The 21,058-nt window shown below is 33.1% G+C and overlaps 1 protein-coding gene across 5 annotated transcripts in view; it reads left to right on the forward strand.

Moving 5' to 3' along the window:
- The window catches only part of LOC125052079 (rho guanine nucleotide exchange factor 17), an 89,219-nt gene that overhangs the window by 61,116 nt on the left and 7,045 nt on the right, over positions 1-21,058 (forward strand). For 4 of the 5 annotated variants that reach the window (XM_047652752.1, XM_047652747.1, XM_047652749.1 and 1 more), the window contains exons 4-13: positions 12,519-12,596; positions 14,136-14,318; positions 14,537-14,765; positions 15,316-15,628; positions 15,971-16,062; positions 16,431-16,653; positions 17,327-17,418; positions 17,766-17,896; positions 20,162-20,310; positions 20,738-20,824. In XM_047652752.1, the coding sequence (XP_047508708.1) occupies positions 12,519-12,596; positions 14,136-14,318; positions 14,537-14,765; positions 15,316-15,628; positions 15,971-16,062; positions 16,431-16,653; positions 17,327-17,418; positions 17,766-17,896; positions 20,162-20,310; positions 20,738-20,824 (1,577 nt within the window). The remainder of the gene's footprint in view (positions 1-12,518; positions 12,597-14,135; positions 14,319-14,536; positions 14,766-15,315; positions 15,629-15,970; positions 16,063-16,430; positions 16,654-17,326; positions 17,419-17,765; positions 17,897-20,161; positions 20,311-20,737; positions 20,825-21,058) is intronic. The other variant, XM_047652750.1, reaches the window with a different exon arrangement.

A 21,058-nucleotide genomic window follows, 5' to 3' on the forward strand; every position in this document is an offset into this window, starting at 1 on the left:
AAAATTATTATTATAAAAAATAAATTAGTTCTGTAAGAAACTTATTATAGTATTAAATCGGCTTGGAACTTCTAAAGATAATAAATTAATTAAATGTATCTTATTATAATATTCAAGTTGCCTAATAATTTCAAAAATGGTAAAACATTTATAATAAAGTAGTCTGTAAAAATAAAACTTTATTAAAATATTCAACTCACCAAAGAACCTCTAAAAAAAATGGTAAAATTAAAATAAATTAGTTCTGTAAGAAACTTATTATAATATTAAATCAGCTTGGAACATCTAAAAATAATAAATTAATTAAATGTATCTTATTTTAATATTCAAGTTGCCTAATAATTAAAAAAAAAAATGGTAAAACATTTATAATAAAGTAGTCTGTAAAAATAAAACTTTATTAAAATATTCAACTCACCAAATAACCTCTAAAAAAAAAAATTGTTAAAATATGAGACAAAATTAAACTAATTACTTGTGTAATCTGTCGTAAATCTTAATATATAAATTACGTGTCACGTTGTTTGTCCACTATCGACTCCTGACTACCGAACCGATATCAAATATTTTGCACACCGTGTGCAGTTTGATCTAACTTAAAAGATAGGATAGCTTACATTTCAATTTATATTATTTTATTGCAAAATATTTGTTTATTATTGAACAGTCACAATTCTAACAGATGGCGCTGTGTTGAAAGTACCAACGTTTCACATAAGCTACAATTCAACGGCATAACAACCAATAAAGCATGGTGGTCCCCATGACTAGTGTTCTCCTACCGTCTCCCTTGAATAGTTTACTACTATGTAATATAAGAAAAACCTTAGCCACAGCAACGCGCTTGGCCGGTCTGCTAGTATCTTATAATAATGATTCAATTTATTTCAACTAAACCGACGGTAAGTATTATAAAAATATGTAATGTAACAGCTTTAAAATAAATAACGTTATATGTTTTACAGGACAGGTTCGGTGGCCGTCGATGCATAACTCATAGCAAAATCCCGAGTACATACCTCGCCATAATGTCTCCCTACCAGAACGTTTCTTAAACACGCACTAAACACTCACTATAAAATTCTAATTAGTGGACGTAACTACATATTATCAATTATAATTATCAAAAACGATATATACATCTAACGTAACTCGAGTAAATCTCAACAAAGACTAATAAAAACATATGAGGATCGGCCGAGTAAAAATATTTGGGATCACCCTCATCAAATATTATAAAATTATGTATTTCGAACACTCGTATAGGATTCATTTTCTTCCATTTATGTTAGGTAGGTATGAAGGACTTCAGCTGGGAAGTTTTGATTTTCATCGATATAAGACGACAAGACAGGGCCGACGGGTTATAGTTGGTAAAAAATTTAGATAACCTAAAACAGCACAGTCCCACACTTCCTACGCAATAGCACAGTCTTCCGTTAGTAAAAATACAAAACTTCATAATCGTAAGCTAGGTTTCATAACAAATGTAACTAATTTACCTTCAAAGGTGTAATAAAAATAATAAAAAAAAAGAGTACCTACATCTTTAGGTTACAAAATGTAGAAAGGAAAAAAAAAAAATCGCATACCTCGTGGGCGTTAATCCTTTACACCAAGGATATGATATACCATATCAGTTTACCTCGATGGCATCCCGCTCTTCTGATTTGTTAGGGCTAGTTGATCTGGTTCTTAGGGTAGGAAATTAAACACTCCAATGATGACTTGATTTACTATATTTCACACACTGACCCTACGTAAAATGTATAAACACCAACTTGAACAAAGGAATTGCCTGTGCGCATGTGCTACAAGCTGTTTTATCCTTTAGTCCCCACTCTGACTCGACCTTCCCACTTCGGGCAGTTATTCGAGTCAATTCGTAACAATTCGTAAATAACCGAACGAGTCAAATGAGTAATTATTGCACATGCGCACTTGTAGCAAAAGAATATGTTTCATAAATTATTTAGAATATTATTAAATAAATAATAAAAGCTAACAAATTATACGTTATTTTAGTACGGCCTTGCCCAAATTTTATTGCACCAATACAGTCTTTTGTGATGTTCCGTTAATTCATCGTTTAGGAATTCGGATTTAATCTTTGAAGCTTCCTGTTAGTGAACCTTGGAATAACATACTTTTATGTATCCGTATGGAAAGTATTTACGTTAGGGCTTTATGTCGAAATGATTATTGAATATTTGTACTGTCTTATACCGAAAAAGCAACGACATATGTCAAGCACAAAATATAAACAGGTTGCACATGCAATTTTGAACTTGGACTTTGATCTTTGACTGCGTTTTTGACTTCAGAAAAATCTCTATAACAATCTCGCTTGTTAATCACAGTTTAAGCGCTACCTTGACATGCTTGAGCAGTGTTGGCCTAGCGGCTTCAGCGTGCGTCTCTCATACCTGAGGTCGTAGGTTCGATCCCCGGCTGTGCAATGGCCTTTCTTTTTATGTGCGCATTTAACATTTGCTCGAACGGTGAAGGAAAACATCGTGAGGAAACCGACATGTCTTAGACCCAAAAAAGTCGACGGCGTGTGTCAGGCACTGGAGGCTGATCACCTACTTGCCTATTAGATTAAAATCATCTAAATCAAATTTGATCATGAAACAGATTCAGCCCAAGACCTAAAGAGGTTGTAGCGCCACTGATTTAATTTTTTTTTATTTGACATGCTTATTTATCTAATTCATAGGACGACATTCCTTCTTTTGTAATATTATATACGTACCTAGTATCAGTAGCTTATCCTAACATAACCGGTAATGTCCGACAAAGGACGTCCTGAGCAAGCCTACGGTGTCGAGTTACACTTGCGTAGGTTGTTATGGTGACCATACATTTTGTATTAGAACTTATACTCGCCAATTAGGCTTTGTAATTTATTCTACAACTTTATAAATCCTTTTGACTTATTCAGCACCTAAGAAAGGGTGTTTTATTTGTTGAGTTTAAGACATAAAAGCGAAATAAATTATAGTATACTAGCTGACCCGGCAAACGTTGTTTTGCTATGTACATATATTATTTCTAGGAAAATTTTTTTAGTTCAATTAAAATAACTATTAATAATAAAAAATAGGGATGATGGTAGAGATAATTTAGGGTTGTATGTATTTTTTAATGGCACATTATAAACAAATTAATTACCCTTATCACTTAGGGGTATGAAACATAGATAGTAGCCGATTCTCAGACTTACTGAATATGCATATAAAATTTGATAAAAATCGGTCAAGCCGTTTCGCAGAAGTATGGTAACTAACATTGTGACACGAGAATTTTTTATAAGATTTAATTCATAGCAGATGATATATAAACATATAGTATAAGATATACAAATTTTATTTTCAAAGTCACAGTTGACAAAAATTATACAGATTTACCGAAAATCCTAATGCGATTAGCTTCAAACGTGTGGTCACATCACGTCTGGCTCACGAGTGGGCAAGTTAACGTTAACCGAACCATATAATATACCGCGTAATGCCTCCCATTCGCTATGCCATCAACAGTAATAACTTAGTTATAATAATTCGTACTATTAAATAATCTTTCCTACTTAACCTTTGACCATACATTAGAACGCTAGGACAAGGTTTGGAATTACGACTTACCACTAATATTTATTATATAAATAGGATTCCCGTGTGACAAAAACGTATAGAACTTTAAAATAATGAGAGCCTTAGTTCGCGTTATACCTCTGAATCTTATCCTAAGGCTGTTATTATCAAATGTTTTTTTCCGTGTTCCTCGTATCTTCATGCTATTAAATTTATTGTAAGTTATTTTTTAGTTTGGTTTTAAATGTAATATCAATAAAATTATAATATACCAGTAATATATCTTTGTAATGTATTTATGGCTATTATGAAATTGTAAACTCATTTTAAGCCATTGATAGATGGACTAAAAAGTTCGTAGACTAACATAAAAATATATATTATTTAATAGTTATTTATTCAATATTGCCTTCGAGAGCGATACAACAATTATAGCGGTTATAAAAACTTTCGATACCATATTTACGGTACGATTTGTCTTTAGCCTCAAAATAGGCTTCAGTTTCGGCGATTATTTATTTATACTTCATTGCCATATAATACACATAATTATACATATAGAAAAAAACCAAAACGTAAGTAGATTACATACCTAAGTTATAAGTAGATTAGGCAACGGCTACAGAGAGTAAAGTACAAGAGATGCATAATTAATTAACAAAAAGCTAAAAATAACATGCAACTATAACTAAAATTAAATAAAATCTAAAGAAAAAGTATAAATAAAAGTATGTATAAACAGACATATAAAAGCTCAGCCTAAGGTTAATTGACTCACAATTAATATATAAAAGTATACCTCTTCATCAGCACAAAACTTCTGTCCAGCGAGCATTTTCTTGAGGTCTGATCGTATCAATAGTTTTAATCGCATTTGTACTTAAACAAAAACATGCCGATAAATACTTACATTATAAATGCACTAAATACCGTATTTAGCAGTTAGGTTAAGAAATATACATTCCAAAGATAAGCCAAAGAAATAATGAAAAATGAAACGCGATGGTCTACGACTGAGGCTAAGTGGCACTTTCTCTGGCAGTCTGTCCGTCTCGGATGATGAGAGCAAGGTCAGGAAGGCGAAAAGTAGTGTAGATGATGACAATATGCTGCCACGTGTCATCTCGTCGGCTACGGTAAGAAATTCAGATTGGATTACTTTTAGGGTCTGTTTCACATTGTACGGATAAGTTCTATATAAGTTCCAAATTAGCTATTTATTACTTATTGGTAGGATAAACACTATTGTTGCGTTTCACGACTGTCAGATAGCGCTATTCGTCACATAAAGTCCATCATAAGTTATGAGTCCGATGAAGTGTCAAATAGCACAATTTATCTTCCAAATAATTTATGTGTTGCATAGCTATTTGGTACTTTATCCATACATTGTGAAACAGACCCTTAACCTGATCTCTATTCCGGAAATAATGTGACTCAAATATTATTATATCTTTTCTATGGATATTAATAAAAGCTATTGAATAAAATTTATTATATACTATATACTTAATTTTTATCTGTACATATTACTTATACTATGAATTTATTTAAAAGGGGAGTATAGGAATTGGGTAGTTGAAGGTTGCTTAAAAGAAAATAAAAAAAACTCTTATCTATGGTTATGATAAAAACATTTTCGATTGTCCTTTGTCAGAAATTTCACGACAAAAGCAGATTAAATTATAATAAAATGTTTACTACCTAAGCTTGTTAATGCCGTCGGCGAAAAGGTCGTTCACTGTCTTTTGAAGTTAATACCCGAAATGAATATTTAATTTTAATTGTGTTTACTATTTTAATACAAATTGTTTGCCTCAGTGAGTTAAATGGCATGTGGACATGGTAGAATATTCAAGAAGGCCTGGTTTTATTTTCTGCGAAACATTACTTGTTGACAAATCTGTCGCCTCTCATACCATTGAGGGTAATAAACAAAACTTAATAAGAGTTAAGAACATAGAACAGAACAGGGGCAAAAGGGCAGGTGGCTCATCTGAAGTTAAGTGATACCGTGGACACTCTCAATTCCAGAGGGCTCGCGACTGCGTTGCCGGACTTTTAAGAATTGGTACACTCTTTTGTTGAAGGACCCTAAATCGAATTTAAAATATAGATATCCGAAGCACTACTAATACTAGTAAATAAAATTATATAACGCGTTAAATAGTTGATTATCAGAAACAATTTTGTTTAAACACAATCTTCTTGTTCTTCTTTATTTAATAAGTATACATATATTTAAAGTGTTCTGTGTACACGTTTATTATAACCCTTGCATTGATTGAACTCTGACCTTTCTTCCTACAACCAAGCTATACACAGTATGTTGATACAGTAATGAATTTGCTAGGTATTTCGCATCCCTTGCATACTGAATTCCTAGTTCAACATACCTCGCTCTATTCGCATTTTCAATAAGGCTGTTATTTATTACGTATAAATTGTATTTCCACAATAGTTAAATATTGATATGCAAATAAAAAATAATGTTCTACGAAACAGTATTGTCATATAGATGATGCATTTAAAAGGTGATGTTAATTTGTTTTTTTTTATTACTTACCAGTGATAATGTTTCGACGTATTGGATACTGTGGTTAATGGACCGTGTGTGGGATTGTAAAATTAATATATTTTTAATATAATTATTTAGTATATTTTTTCGTTTTTTTAATTGTTGTGCAAAGCGTAGTTTCATATATGTAAACTCTATTTATATACTTTATGTTTGTAAAACCAAAGATAATTTTAATATATTGCAAACAAATAATCGCTTTTGTTTATAATGTTCACCTATTGTTGAATTTTCGGTACAGTAGGTACAGCAATTAGCTTCACCCGACACGTGGAAGTTTTAAGTACACATAACAAAACGGTTAACGTGGCGTAGTAAATATAAGTCATTGCTTGTAATAAAATTCACGACGAATGGTGTTAATAAAAACGCTTGAGTGGAAGCTCGGATCGGTAAAAGCTCAATTTGAATGCGCTGAGAGCTTACGCGACTGATGTCGCATTCGTGTGAAAAGAGCCGCTTTGTTTATATGCAGGTAGAGATAATTCCAGGAAATTAACTCTTAGGAATATCGTGCAGCTTTTGTTTTGTTAGGTAGGTTTATAGTTATGAATATTGCATATTGGAATAAAGATTCCTCCGCATCCATACAACCTTATCAGTGGATATTAGAGTTTTACAGGTCATTGAACAATCAATTAACGAAGAAAATACAATCTATAAAGAGCAATGTTGTGCTTTAAATCCGCGTAAAGTATACACACAAATTATAATAAAACACACACATAACATGTTTTTAGCACATTAAAACGTTATGTGTTTTGTAGCACTTGAATACTTAAGAGTTATCTATATTTGTCATTGCAAAAAGTGCTGACGTTGCATTACTGTTTTAAATCTTCGCTCTTCTTTTAAAATATATTTATTCAAATGGGTAACCAAGTACACTTTTGAATCGTCAAGTTAAATAAACCGTAAATTTACATTTACTACCAGTTCGCAAGTCAAGGGCGTAGAGCGGGTAAGAAGAACTAGCAAGAAACTTTCCGCCACTCTTTTTAATCGCCAAGTATTGTCATACAAATTGTTTGAACTGGAGCAATTCAATCCCAAGGATTAGGATCATTTAAGTAGTCCTCAAATTTATAAAAAGCTTTGTTGATTAATTTTCGTTTAACGAGGGCTTTGAATTTATTTAGTGATAATTCTCTAATTTCGCTTGGAGTTTGTTGTAAAAACGAATACAATTTCCATATAAGGAGTGGTTTATCTTTTGGAGCCTGGTTGGTCGTACACTCAAATTAGTTCTATTTCGCGTATTATACTGGTGAAAGTCACCATTTGTTTTAAAATCGTTTATATTTTTTTGGACATACAAAAAAGGCTTCAAGAATATATTGACCAGATAGTGTCATAATATTTAATTCCTTAAACTTATTCCGTACCGACTCCCTCGGAGAAACACAACAAATACCCCGAACAGCCCGCTTCTGCAGCACAAATATGGATTGAACCTCTGCAGCAGCACCCCACAGTAAAATACCGTACGACATAACGCTATGAAAGTAGCTATGATACACAATTTTAGCCGTGTCCTTATCAGTAAACTGTCGGATTTTCTTTACTAAAGAGTCTCAATGTGTGGGCCCCATTGGAGTTTACTATCTATTGTTATGCCTAGAAAAACAGTTTTGTCAACAAAGTTTAGTTCACTGTCCTTAATTTTCAGGTTACCAATATCTCGCTTTACGCTAGTAGTTGTAAATCTAATACATTTTGTTTTATTCCCATTAAGCAGTAAGTTATTTACATTAAACCAGTTAACTATACGAGAGATAGAATTGTTTACATCGTCCAATAATACGTTATTCCTATTCACTTTAAATAGAAGTGAAGTGTCATCAGCAAACAATATCATCTCATGAACTTCGTTGACAAAGAATGGGAGGTCATTTATGTAAATCAGAAATAAGAAAGGCCCGAGAATCGATCCTTGGGGGACGCCCATGATACCTGCGAACCCTAAGAGGTGACTCCATTGACATGAACTCTTTGGACCCTTCCCTTTAAATATGAATTCATCAGGCTGGAAGATTTGCCATCAACGCCATAGTGTTGAAGCTTTCCAACGAGTATATCAGGATGAACACAATCAAAGGCTTTTGACAGGTCACAAAAGACGCCGACTCCATCATATGATTCTTCCCAGGCGTTAAATATGTCCGAAATCAACTTCACACCGGCATCGATTGTGGAGCGACCCTTAGTGAAACCATACTGTTTATTATGTAACAGTTTATTTTTATTAAAATGTAAAGAAAGCTGGTCTAGCATTATCTTTTCAAAAACTTTGCTCAACGCAGGGAGCACGGAAACAGGTCTGAAGTTTGACGGATCAGACTCACTACCTGCCTTGAACAACGGTGTAATCTTACTTAATTTCATTTCGTCCGGAAAGACTCCACAATCGATACATCTGTTAAAAATTATAGACAATTCAGAGCTTATTACATTAATAACGGAATTTAAAATGACTGTTGACATACCCCATATATCTTTACTTTTTTTTAAATTAATAAGCTTAAAAGTTTTGACGATATCATTACAAGTTATATGTTTAAACTGAAATTTAATATTACATTCAGGTACACATTTTTCTAGCAATGAGATCGCAGCAGCAGGTGAAGAATGTAGGGACTTGGTTGTATTTAGTGGTACATTTGTAAAAAACTCTTCAAAAGAAGAAGCTACCTCTGGGTCAGATTTTATTAATTTCCCTTTAACTTTTAACATATAATCGGTTCGTTTATCAGACGTTTTACCTGATTCTTCATTTATTATTTTCCAGGTAGCTTTTACTTTATCCATGATATTTATTTTTTTGAACTTAAATATTGTGACTTTGCAATTTTGCAATCTTTTTTGAAATTATTTGAATACAACCTAACATATTCCCTAAATTCCACTAGTGTTATATTGCTTTTCGTTATACATTTCATATAATTTTAACCTTTTCCTGTGTAACTCCTCATTTGCCCAGTCACAGAGGGTATTATTAGTATTAAATATAATATTCAAATCTTCTGTATAATCAATACAAGCTGCATTCTTGTTTAAGCATATTATAACTTATTCATTACTAAAGGTTGGGTGTTAATTTGAATCGGTTATCTTCCGCCAGGTTTAATATATCGTAGGCGGATGTAATATCCACTTCCGTATGTTGCGCGCGACACTTTCTTTGCCTTCAATTTATCCTCTATAATTTCAAAAAAGTGCTAAATTCCTATAAAACCACAGCAACAAAAAGATATACATTTACCAAGTACCAGCCCTATGCGTCCCTAACCACAAACGTCACATAGGGTTATGGCAAGTGCGGTTACACTATACGAAGTGGAAAGGTAATGAAACAATAGCTTCCCTGCAAAAATGATGACATAAAAGTACTTTGCACATATTGTTGAAGAGCTTTACTCTTAGGTATTTCTTGACGTATGTGAAATTATAGGGTTGGTATATACAAATTATATACTGGTAATAAATAAATATGATAATATCAAGCCTACTGCTAATCAAAAGTTTTGTTGTACTTTTTTGTTGTATGTTTCATTCCATATCATGTGAAGATATATATAATAGTTACAGCGAATCAAATATCTCGTAAAATAAAGTAGTTGGCAATAAGGAGTGCAAGAGTTCTTGCCAGTACATCCGTTTTAAGTACATAATTTGAGAACTGGCAATAAATTTAATTTTAGATTCATTTCTATTTGTTTTATGTTTATAGGTGTACAGCAGTTACCAACATTAAAAAATTATATTAACTTTGTGTTAAAAGTGAAAAATTTATATTGCGCAACATTGCAAAGAAACAGAAAATGTATGATAATTTTGTTGTGGCCTTCATGAAAAACTAAATAAAAATGAATTTTTCAATAACTCCGAGTACCAAGGGAATTCTTTGTGAAACTCGGCGCATATTGAATAAGTTTTATACTGTGGAAATTTCTTAAAAAGTAATAACACGTCTTTATAACATTATTTGTTCTAGTTTGGTATACCTACCACAACAGATAAAGAAATGAGAAGAATTAGAATTCCTACTACTACTATCTTTATATATATAAAAATGAATTGCTGTTCGTTAGTCTCGCTAAAACTCTAAAACGGCTGGATCGATTTGGCTAATTTTGGTCTTGAATTATTTGTGGAAGTCCAGAGAAGGTTTAAACAGTGGAAAACAAAAATAATAAGTAAAGAAAAATACTAAAAACGACAATTAAATTTTCTATTAAAACCTGTTCCTATTGTGTGTTCCTATGTCTTTTTAGAAATAAAGAAGTGTCACTTGGTTGTCATATATAGGTCCCTTCATAAATGTGTGTTTCATGGCTGTAGTTTGAGGTTGTCTTTGGTCTGTTTTAAAAATGTTGTATTACCCGTACGTTTAGACACAAATATATGTAGGTGATACGAAGTTCACGAGTTCATCTAGTTATTAATATATATATACTACTCATGAATACTAATAATTATAATTATTAAATAATATAAATTATATATTTGAAATAGCTTTCACTGAAACTTAAAAATTACGAGTATTTTTTTTATATTTCATGTAAAAATTGCATGTTTGTAAAGAGAAATTACGTTGGAATTACAATTAAACCTCCGTCTATTTAACGCACACAGCATCTAACCCTAAGTGCTAGGTTTGATTCTCGGTGAAATTTCGGTTTGAGTTGATACTTAGGGAAAAATAATATCAGCCACGTAAAAATGTCTGCCCCATGCCCAGTTTATAGCAGTATATTTTCCATGTGTAATACAATAAGGAAAATCAGAAATAGGTCAAACTCCAATAAATGTTTCGTCGGGGTAGTGTGGAATAAATATCATCTGACGCGTAATTTGAAAGCGTTTTCTGCCTATTGGATTTTCCTTGTTACTTCAGTGGGCTCGGAACAAATTATATATAGTTTTACCTGAATGTTTTTATACAATTAATCACTTTGTGTTTGTTCGTTCTTTTAGGCGAAAAATCCCTTCATGTCATTACGGAAATCCTAATTGACAGATAGGACTGTTCGTTCTTAGATTTGTGTCTGAATCTTTGCATTACCTATTCTGTATATAAATTAAAGCCGCGAAGAAGTCCGCGTAGAAAGTTAATTGGTAAACACTTTTCAATCTTAGATAGATCTAAGACACAGATATCATAAAGATAAAAGATATTAATTCTCATTTTGATAATCCAAAGACGGGGTCGTCTACTTTCATCTATGCATATAGTCATAGAGTTCATGACATATTTAACAGACCTAGAATAAAAAATTCGACGGCATGTCTCAGGCACAGCTACTTGCCTATAAGAAAACATTTATGATCACTAAACCTTAGACGCCTGGTAGCTCGATAGACTAGCAGTTGGTGGCTAAATTAAAACTAGTTTTTAAGAAAACGATTGCGATCATCGTGATTCATTCGTAATTAAGATATGGCTATCTCAGACACTTTCATGTGTTATGGACGATATGACCTTATCGGTAGCCGGTGGCAATAATAATTGATGATGTTATCGATCGTCGGTATACAGATATGAGAGAAATCACGATTTTCACACGTGATAACGGCATTTGATGTCTACAATTCGTTATGGTTACGTTGGCCTAATTCTGAAATGTTTCGAGCCTTCGCCTCGGGCAGACTTTCGCATTATACAAGCCTTAAATCAAGGGATTCAAATTATCCAACAAACTTCTTTGGAAATGCTTTTACAGTTCCAGAGTAGAACAGGAATATTTTATGAATAATAAACATCACTTGTTTATTTCACAACACAAAGGGATATGTTTTGAATAAAATATACTCGGAGTTAGGAGAAATAAATAAAAATATATCTCTCATTATTTTGATGTGAAACATCTATAGCCGCACGTAAAACCGATTTCTGGCGTGGCGACGCATACCGTGGCGACGCCACGCTATATGATGGTATATATAAACAGTTTATATGCAGTAGTGTGTGCGGTGTGTGTATTTCGAAGTCACTGATTAAACGAATTAAGTAGTCAGGATTTGAAATAAATTCGCAAATTTTTGTATTTAATGAAAATAAATGTTTATTCAATAAATAGTCATCGTATCTGGAAAAAAATCGTAATATTTTATTTTATCATTATGACATGTTTAGTTCCTATCACAATCTGTTCTTTTCTGCATATTACTTTTACAAAATAATGTCGATGTTTCAAATCTGCCAGGCGTCCCGTGACGGCTCACATTTTTTTTTTCAAATATAAGCGGACCCTTAAAACCATGTACTATGCGGAAGTAACCTTTCAAAAATCATTGTTTACTAGACTGTTTGAGTACATACATAATTAAATAACTACATATTTTTTCAGGACACACGAACGCACGTGGTTGTGGAGTTGTATGAAACGGAGAAATCATACGTTGAGGCGGTGGAAATATTAGTCAAGGTAAAAATAACCTTATTAGTATTAATCTTATTATGTTTGCTTAGAGTATACAAAACTCGTCGATTCATTTGCGTAGTCCATTAAAAACATTTACATTATAACTCGAATGGAAAGATATTGATGCAGCATTTAAATCGATGAAATATAAAAATCGAGCTCAAACATAGTATGGTTATTGAACAACTTATTACTGTCTTTAATACATTTTTTATGGCTTTGTGAATATTATGTATAAGTAGTGAAATGTTAATTAATTAACAGTTGTGTATTGGATACTAATAAGAATAGGAAGGCATCTGTAATATGGTTTTCTAATAACCAATTCACGGGGCAACCCTATTATAATGATTGCTTTCAGATTTTACTACAAGTCACATCCCTAAATACGACGCAAATTTTCCACTTCAAGATCTCGCATTCTCAACGCATTAAGCGCTTTATGCGATGCATATTTTTTTTAAATTGGTTAATAGATAGTATTTATCAATTAATATAATAATTCAATATTTATGAAGTACACTTTGTAAATATAGTTTTAAAACAAAACCAATGTTTAGAGTACATGTGTTAAAAATTAAATACATCGCAAACTTACACAACTATATATATTAACTAAAAACTTATAAGAAAGTCATAATATACTTTTTTAAAATGTTTGTTTTTTTCTAACAAGAAAGCTCTTCAATAAAAGCGCCTTAATGGCTGTATGGGTTGAAGACGCTCAATCGATGCCAAAGCCCTCTGACAGCTTAATAAGAATAGTTGTCATTCTGAATGCAGCGCTTAATTTTCTGGAAAGTAGGGGTCATTAAGGAATGAGAGGGACAGAGATATAAATAGTGCCAGTGACACACTTAGCAGATGTTTATATTAAGGAAATGCGCTTATGTTAATAAATAAACTAGTGTTTACGAAATTTGCTTTTTGCTTTGTCTTGTTTACTTTTTTACTTGGGGCAAATCTTGATCTACATTGGCAGTGCTTGGTTAAAAGGGAGTATTGACTAATATTTTGTAAATGAACATCCCTTATGGGACAAAAAAATACATTTTATTTTAGTAGTTTATGTAGTATTTTTTAAATAAAGTATTTGTATCCACATCAAAAGTATAACGCATTTATACTTACTATATTTTTATACTATGACATATAACAGTGATGAGTGTAGCAGACATATTATCTGTCTAAGCTGCAATTTCAAATTTCATTAAAGGTTCATTCTATTTCTAAAGATATTTTGTAAATAATATAATTGCGTACTGTATTTATATCTCCGGGGCGCCAATAGACACGGACCGGGCCCGGAAAGAATATTTCGTCTGTGCATGTCTGTGGGTGTCTATGGCTAACTGCCAGTGTGAGTAGTGTTTCGAAAAAGTCTTTGTCTTATCTGTCCCACACAGGTAACGATATCGGTGGATATTCGACGCGGCACGCTTCTGTCACGTTTTGTATCATAAACGGTGTTTACCATGCCAAACAGACATGGTCTCTAAATGTAAGTAGACGAAATACCAATAGAGTATTATCAAATTTCAGAAGTACCTTCATCCACTGAAGAGCCCAGAGAATGCAGGTCTTCTTGACGCGTTTGTGGTGGACGAGATCTTCTATCAAGTTCCAGCAATACTGAATGTCCATCAAGAGTTCTTGGAAAAGCTCCGTAGGAGGCTGGAACAATGGGATCTGCAGCAGAAAGTTGGAGATGTGTTTTTAGATGTAGTAAGTATATATCTTTCATAGCCTTCGTGATTGCTAGGACCTGGAGAAACCAGGTTAAGGAATCGTCTATTTTAAATTTGAAAGATACAATTATAAGAAATATCTAGTTAACCAAATCTTCTTTATTTAATTTTTTTTTAAATATAATCTTCAGATGTCACCTAATTTGAATACTAATTTAGCAATATTTAATGAAAATTATTGTCTTCTATTTACAGTTTACCAAACCCACCGTAATGGACACCTATATGTCCTTTATAAGCAATTTGAAGAAGGCTAAAGAGACGATAAAGACGGCGGCATCGTCCCGTCCCGCTTTCGCAAAGTTCCTTGACGCTATGGCCAGAGACCACAAGGGCAAGTTATCTCTGGACAACTTACTCATCAAACCCGTACAGAAGTTCCCAAGCTACAAGCTCTTAATACAGCGGCTAATCAAACATACAGGTAAGCTAAAAACATTATCGAGTGACAAATTATAAAAAGGAAAAAACACAATTTAATAATGGATGTAGTAACTCTCTAACAAAATAATGATATATTTTTTTCGGTACGTGTACCGAGCTGACTGGCCAAGAAAGTGTTTTTATATAGTGGGACTGTGGACAATGCGCGCAATGTCTGTGGCAAGTTCAATGTATAATTATCTGTAGCTTCAGAGAAGGCGCGTTAATGTTGGTTTTGGCGCCAATCTTACAATAAATACTTCCGGATAAATTTATTCCTTTCTTAATTTTCCTGGAAAATTTAACACGTGTAGAGCGACGATTAGGACTACGTATTTAGTAGATTCAATCTCAATTTATCTACGAATTAAAACAGTCAGGTGATATTTTTTTATACCATTTAAGTATAAGTATGAAGTCAGGTCATGCAAACCGCACTTGTTTAAACTTGTTTTAATTACGAGTCATTTAATAATGTATTTATACTTCTTATTAATTGAAATAAGCAGACATGTCTATCGCCATTTTATTCATTCTAAAACTAATTTCAGATCAGTCACACCCCGACCACAAATTGCTTCTCGATGCTCAAAAGGAGATCCATAATCTCCTAGAGCTTATAAACTGTACGGAGCGAGAAAGTCTAGAACTTGAGATGCAACAGCAAAGTCTACGCGAACTGGAGTCTATGATCGAAGGATTATCAAATCTTGTGACATCAGATAGGATATTTATCCGTCATGAGACTGTGACTATCCCATCGGCTCAGGGAACCATAAAGGATAGAGCCCTGTTTCTATTCAATGATACATTGTTGATTACCAGCGTAAAGAGACGCACTGGGACTATAAAGAAACCTATTCCGTAAGTACATCGTATTAATTTCTCACACAATGCGTCCGTCTAAATAATATTTATTTAATTAAATAAACAGTAATAAAAAGTATTAATGTTATTACCCGACTTCCGAAAAGGATTTCATTACATTATTTAAAATATTTAGTGAAATCTTTTCATTAAAAATAATCATGATTTATCGCCCATAATAATCTTTAAGATGCTTCAAGGAAGTAAATGCATAAAATAAACAATATAAATTTTAAAAGTAAATTACCAAAATTGAAAATTTGTTAGAACTTTCTGAACGCCTTTGTGTTAAGATGAAAAGTATATATCGTGTATAAATCAATGTTATATTATTTCCAGAACTTACCAAAGCAGTATAGCGAGTCAAATGGAGGGGAACAAGTACAAGCTGCTGATGCGAATTAACTTGGCTGATCTCGAAATCGTTAAATGTAAGCATTACTACGCCTAAAATTAAAACTACCTCAAACCCATTTGTATATTTATCCTTATCAAACTAGAACTTATACACAAAAAATATTGTAAAGAACTACCGATTGCCAATTATTCCATAGTGCATCACGTGTTAATATGGCATCGGCAAAATAGATGGCGCTGGCAAATATAGCTTCGGCTGTTACTCATAAGATTAATAAGCTTAGTTAACCCGATACCATACTGTCACGCGAAATTTCAATTGGATTTTTCGCGATTTAAATTAAAATATTCTAAATTGATAATCTAACATGTTCGATTTCTGTAACATGTATATTTTTAAATGTGTGGCACTCCCGTAAGACTATTAATACTATTATTTCAGCCAAAGATGAGAACCTCCGTCGAATAATGCACGAAGTGGAGACCCTCACTGAAGACGCGAAGACACTCGCACAGATATCAGAGCATGTCGCAGCATTGCACTACCCACACACACCGCTGGAAGACCTCGTGAGGGAACTACTGTGCAGTGTTACACGTCAGCTGTCAGAGAGACAGAATAGCGACACACAACTCTGTTTTATGGAGATTAGCGTTAACACGTCGTAAGTATTAAGTTTCAATAGTTTGTGTAATAAATTGAGGTGTGCGTTTCCTCCGATTATAATTTTTTTTTGCGTATAATTACTTGGACCCAAAGATTTATTTCGGGAGAATTTAACTCACTCATATGGTTTTTTGTTTAAAATGTTTCAATTACGAACATTTACAATCTATCAGTGTCAAATTTAATTCAGTTTCCTAGTTACTTTACCCAGGTTTGACAAGGGTGACTAAACTTTCAAATTTATATTATTAATTGAGTAAATCTACGTTGTATGCAATAGTAAATTAAAAAAAATACTTAATTTACCATTTTTGCTTCGATGAAATTCCGTTTCGCTAAAAGCTTTAGGAATGTATGTACTTGTATAAGATCTGCTCTATAAAGGCAGTCATTATAGTACTATTATAGGAGTAATGTTATGTATGTATGATAAAACATGGATCCTTTAAGATCTTGTAAGATACCTTCTGTGATCGATGACAGGATATTTCTCGGACAGCCATATTTGCCCTCTGTGTAAATTTTATTACATCAAGACGTGGTTATTAAAGATAATTAAAAAACAAATTGGATTGCCGCTCCTTTTTGTTCTGTGAAGTATTGTATAGCTATATGTAATAGCTCTATTGCTTAGATATAATTAGCTATATAAGTTTTCTCTGTGTTTACAGAAGTGGGTCTGAGAATCTGACCATCATCTTCTCAAAGACGGAGAAAAGAAGCAATTGGGAGGAGCTTATCATTGAGACCAAACAGAAACTTAGTAAGTTGCAAGACGATATGTAGATCAATAGCTATCTATAAAGAATCAAAGAAAAATCTTGGTAAACACATGGTAATCTAAGTTTTAACAAATAAAAAGAAAATGTAGGAAATATCCTAAGTTACAGTTGCTGTAGATCTACTCACTAAAAGAAAAGTAATTATTATTGTCTAAGATTTTAATGCCCTTGAAAATAATTTTAGAGCAGTTAAACCTTTAATAAATATATGGTAAAGTCCAAAACCATTTCGTTTAAATTATTCTACGTTTAAAAGGGTTATTCGAGAATATTCGAGTTTCAGATGCGGCATAATGAAATGTCTATATTTCTTACTAAACACTTCCAGGTGTGTATGGCCACGAGCGACCAGCTCCGGAGTTTCTGTCGCCTGTGCCCATACGGAAGACTCGCGCGGGACTTCAGTTCACTTGCGCAGCACCGACTCTGCCTCCTAAGGGACAGTCGCCCGATGTTTGGGTAAGAATTATTCGTCACAGTCATTATATGTATTGGAAACGATCGCTTTAACGGGATGACCAAATTATATAAGTTTTATGTATATATATAATTCAGAAATTACAATAGTTTCGGTCGCATCATTAAATGTTCAAAATTTTCTAGAAGGCAAAATGACTAAGGGTCAGTTTCACAATGTACGGATAAGTTCTACATAAGTTCCAAATTAGCTATTTATAAGTTTTTGGTAGGATAAACACTTGTTGCGTTTCACGACTGTCAGATAGTGCTATTCGTCACATAAAGTCCATCATAAGTTATGAGTCCGATGAATGTCAAATAGCACAATTTTTCTTACAAATAATCCATACATTGTGAAATAGATCCTTATGGTAGGGGAGCCCACGATGCTAAATGGGGATTTACTCGAGCGTCGTAGAGACCTATTAGGATGCAAAGCTTAGATAAAAAGAAGAAAAAAATGTTATATGATAAATTCCTTATCATCGGTGGGGGAAGCGGCTATAGATAGTTAAATATGTAAAAAAAAACTGTTGCATGGACATCCTCGAGCGCGTCAGATATTGATAGCATCTATGCCCTACGTATTTTTAATAATGTACGTATGTTAATCTGATCGTTTGCATGATGCGGGTGGTTGTATTTAAGGGTTGAAAATGAAAAAAAAAAAAAAATACCGAGCGCGTCAGATTTTCTAAGGGAGTGTTAAGTGCTCCAAAAAAAAGCTCTCATTCACTAATCTGACGATTTCGATGGGACGCAAACCCACGGCCATTTTCATAATATGCAAAAAAAAATCGCAATTTTGAAATACTCAAGCGCGTCAGATTAAGATATATGTGGTTCATCTTTATGTTCTAAACGTACTGTCTCATAATCTGACGATTATCTAGAGGGATTCGCCTGATCTGACAAAAAAAATTTAGAAAAACGATTCACCGAAAGGGCCATTCCTGCAACTTCCCGAGTTACTACCCGAGTCTACTGAGTTCAAAGAAATAACATGTCTATGCATTTGAGCTCTCCCAGCTCGAAAGTCTGATAGAATTTTCATAGAACACTATTTTTGGAATTTTCAAACCGCAATAACTTTTGAATGGATCAAGCAATTTTCACGCGGTTGGCGGCATTCGACGCAGTTTTATCATCATCATAAGTAATTTTGCAATTTTAATTGATAGAACCACAAATTTCGGAGTAATCCCGAAAAAACACTTTTTCGGGTTTCTTTCGTTCACGATATCTCTCGAACTAATCAACCGCTTTTGACGAGCTTGGTGGCGATCGACGTGGTTTTTCAAGCTCAAAGGCGGATTAGTTTTTGAAGTTGATCAATAAAGAAACCACTTTAAAAATTTCTTATTTTTTTAAGATTTTTCAAAATTTCTCAAAATCTATCGATCCGAATCGGTTCAAATTCACAGGAAATGTAATTTTGAGGGAAATATTTAGAACGCCGTTTAGTAGATTCCGATCGGTTAAAGGAAATGTAGGCATCACGCAGCTGCACGCATTTAACTTTATCGACGATTTTTTGTTATTTCGGCTTGCGGAAATCGTCAGATTATATATTTTTCAATATTCTTGAATTATTTCCTTCAAAATAAAAAAAAAATTAGCTACGCTCGAGAATGTCGAGATGACGGTTTTTTTTTACAACTTTGTTGCCCTCCCCTTTTTTTCCGTCACTCTCAAATTGTCAGATTAGTGGAATATACACTTTTTAGAATGTAATTAACTCACCCTACCTTAATCTGACGCGCTCGGGAATTTCTGATGGTCAATTTTTTTTTACTAATCTGATCCTGTCTCCTTCACGGGCGGCCTTATATATGGGCCTCATATTTTGTGGAGGTACTTAACCGGGTACAAGGTATCCCCCTATATATTAATCTGCCGCGCTTTAGTAAATCCCGAAATCCCCTCTTGGGCTCCCCTACCATTAGAATATCAAATTCAGAATCCTTGTAACTTGAAGTTTTTAAGGCGAAGATTTTTAACTTACTTTTTACTATATAATTAACTAAATGACCTTATTTGATACGTACTGATATATATTGATACGTACTGGGTACTCGATGCGCTATCAATGTTATATTATTAGCGCATTGAGTACCCATTTCCTATAAATAATGTGCCATGTAAACATGAAAAAATACTAATAAATAATCCTCCATACAACATTTTATTTTTTAATGCAATTGATATAAAAATATTTAAAACTCACTAGGTTATAAAAATGTTATTAATTTAAATCTATTTTAGGTGTGCAACAGCGACGGCTACGTTGGACAAGTGTGCGTACTCACTTTGAGTCCGAACCCGCAAGTGACGAGCTGCAATGGCGTGTGTAACGCGCGTATACTGTGCGTCGCCTGCGTCCCGCCCGCACCACATACTACCATTGATATACCGTTAGTAGCTTTTATGGTATTATGTACATAATTTAAGACTTTAAAAAAAATAAGGAGTGTAGTGTACAGTCTTCAAATGAACATATGAATTTTTTATAGTCAGCTTGCGAACAATTGCTTAATTAACTAATTTCTAACTGGACAGTTTCTCATTAAATGTGACGTTTTTATTAATGTAGGTCACGTAATTCTAAGCATAGACTATCATGCAAGAGCGTTCAAAGCCAGATATGCAACGATATGTAACGACAAATATATTTAAAGAATTGTAAAATATGCAAAGCTATAAAGATGCCAATGTAATTTATGAAAATACAACTTATTGTTGTTTTATAGATAAGAAATTTAGAATTAGTTTTTTGTATTTCTAGGGTCACAAGTCTTAAATTAATAAGCCTGTTAAAATAATTAAATGTTTACTTTCCAGGCCCACCTCACATATACCTGGGGCAAATAAGCCAGGTATTAGCATTTCTGATCCAGACGACAGCTGCAAGAATATAAGGCTTGACAGGTTAAAAATGTCTCTCATATACATATTTATAAATTCATATAAATTCTGCGTATGCGTTCTAAATTATCTCTAAATAATATATTGTCAATTTTTCAAACTTTACAAAAACGTAACATTGAGATTAATACTAGTCCATTTTATTTATGGAACATGTAGGGGGGTCAATACAAGTTAGTTATAGGGTTAATTCAAGTGAACAAATATATGATTAGAGACCTCAAAATTAATTCATTT

This window comes from Pieris napi, chromosome 8 (assembly GCF_905475465.1).
Source record: "Pieris napi chromosome 8, ilPieNapi1.2, whole genome shotgun sequence".
NCBI lineage: Eukaryota > Metazoa > Arthropoda > Insecta > Lepidoptera > Pieridae > Pieris > Pieris napi.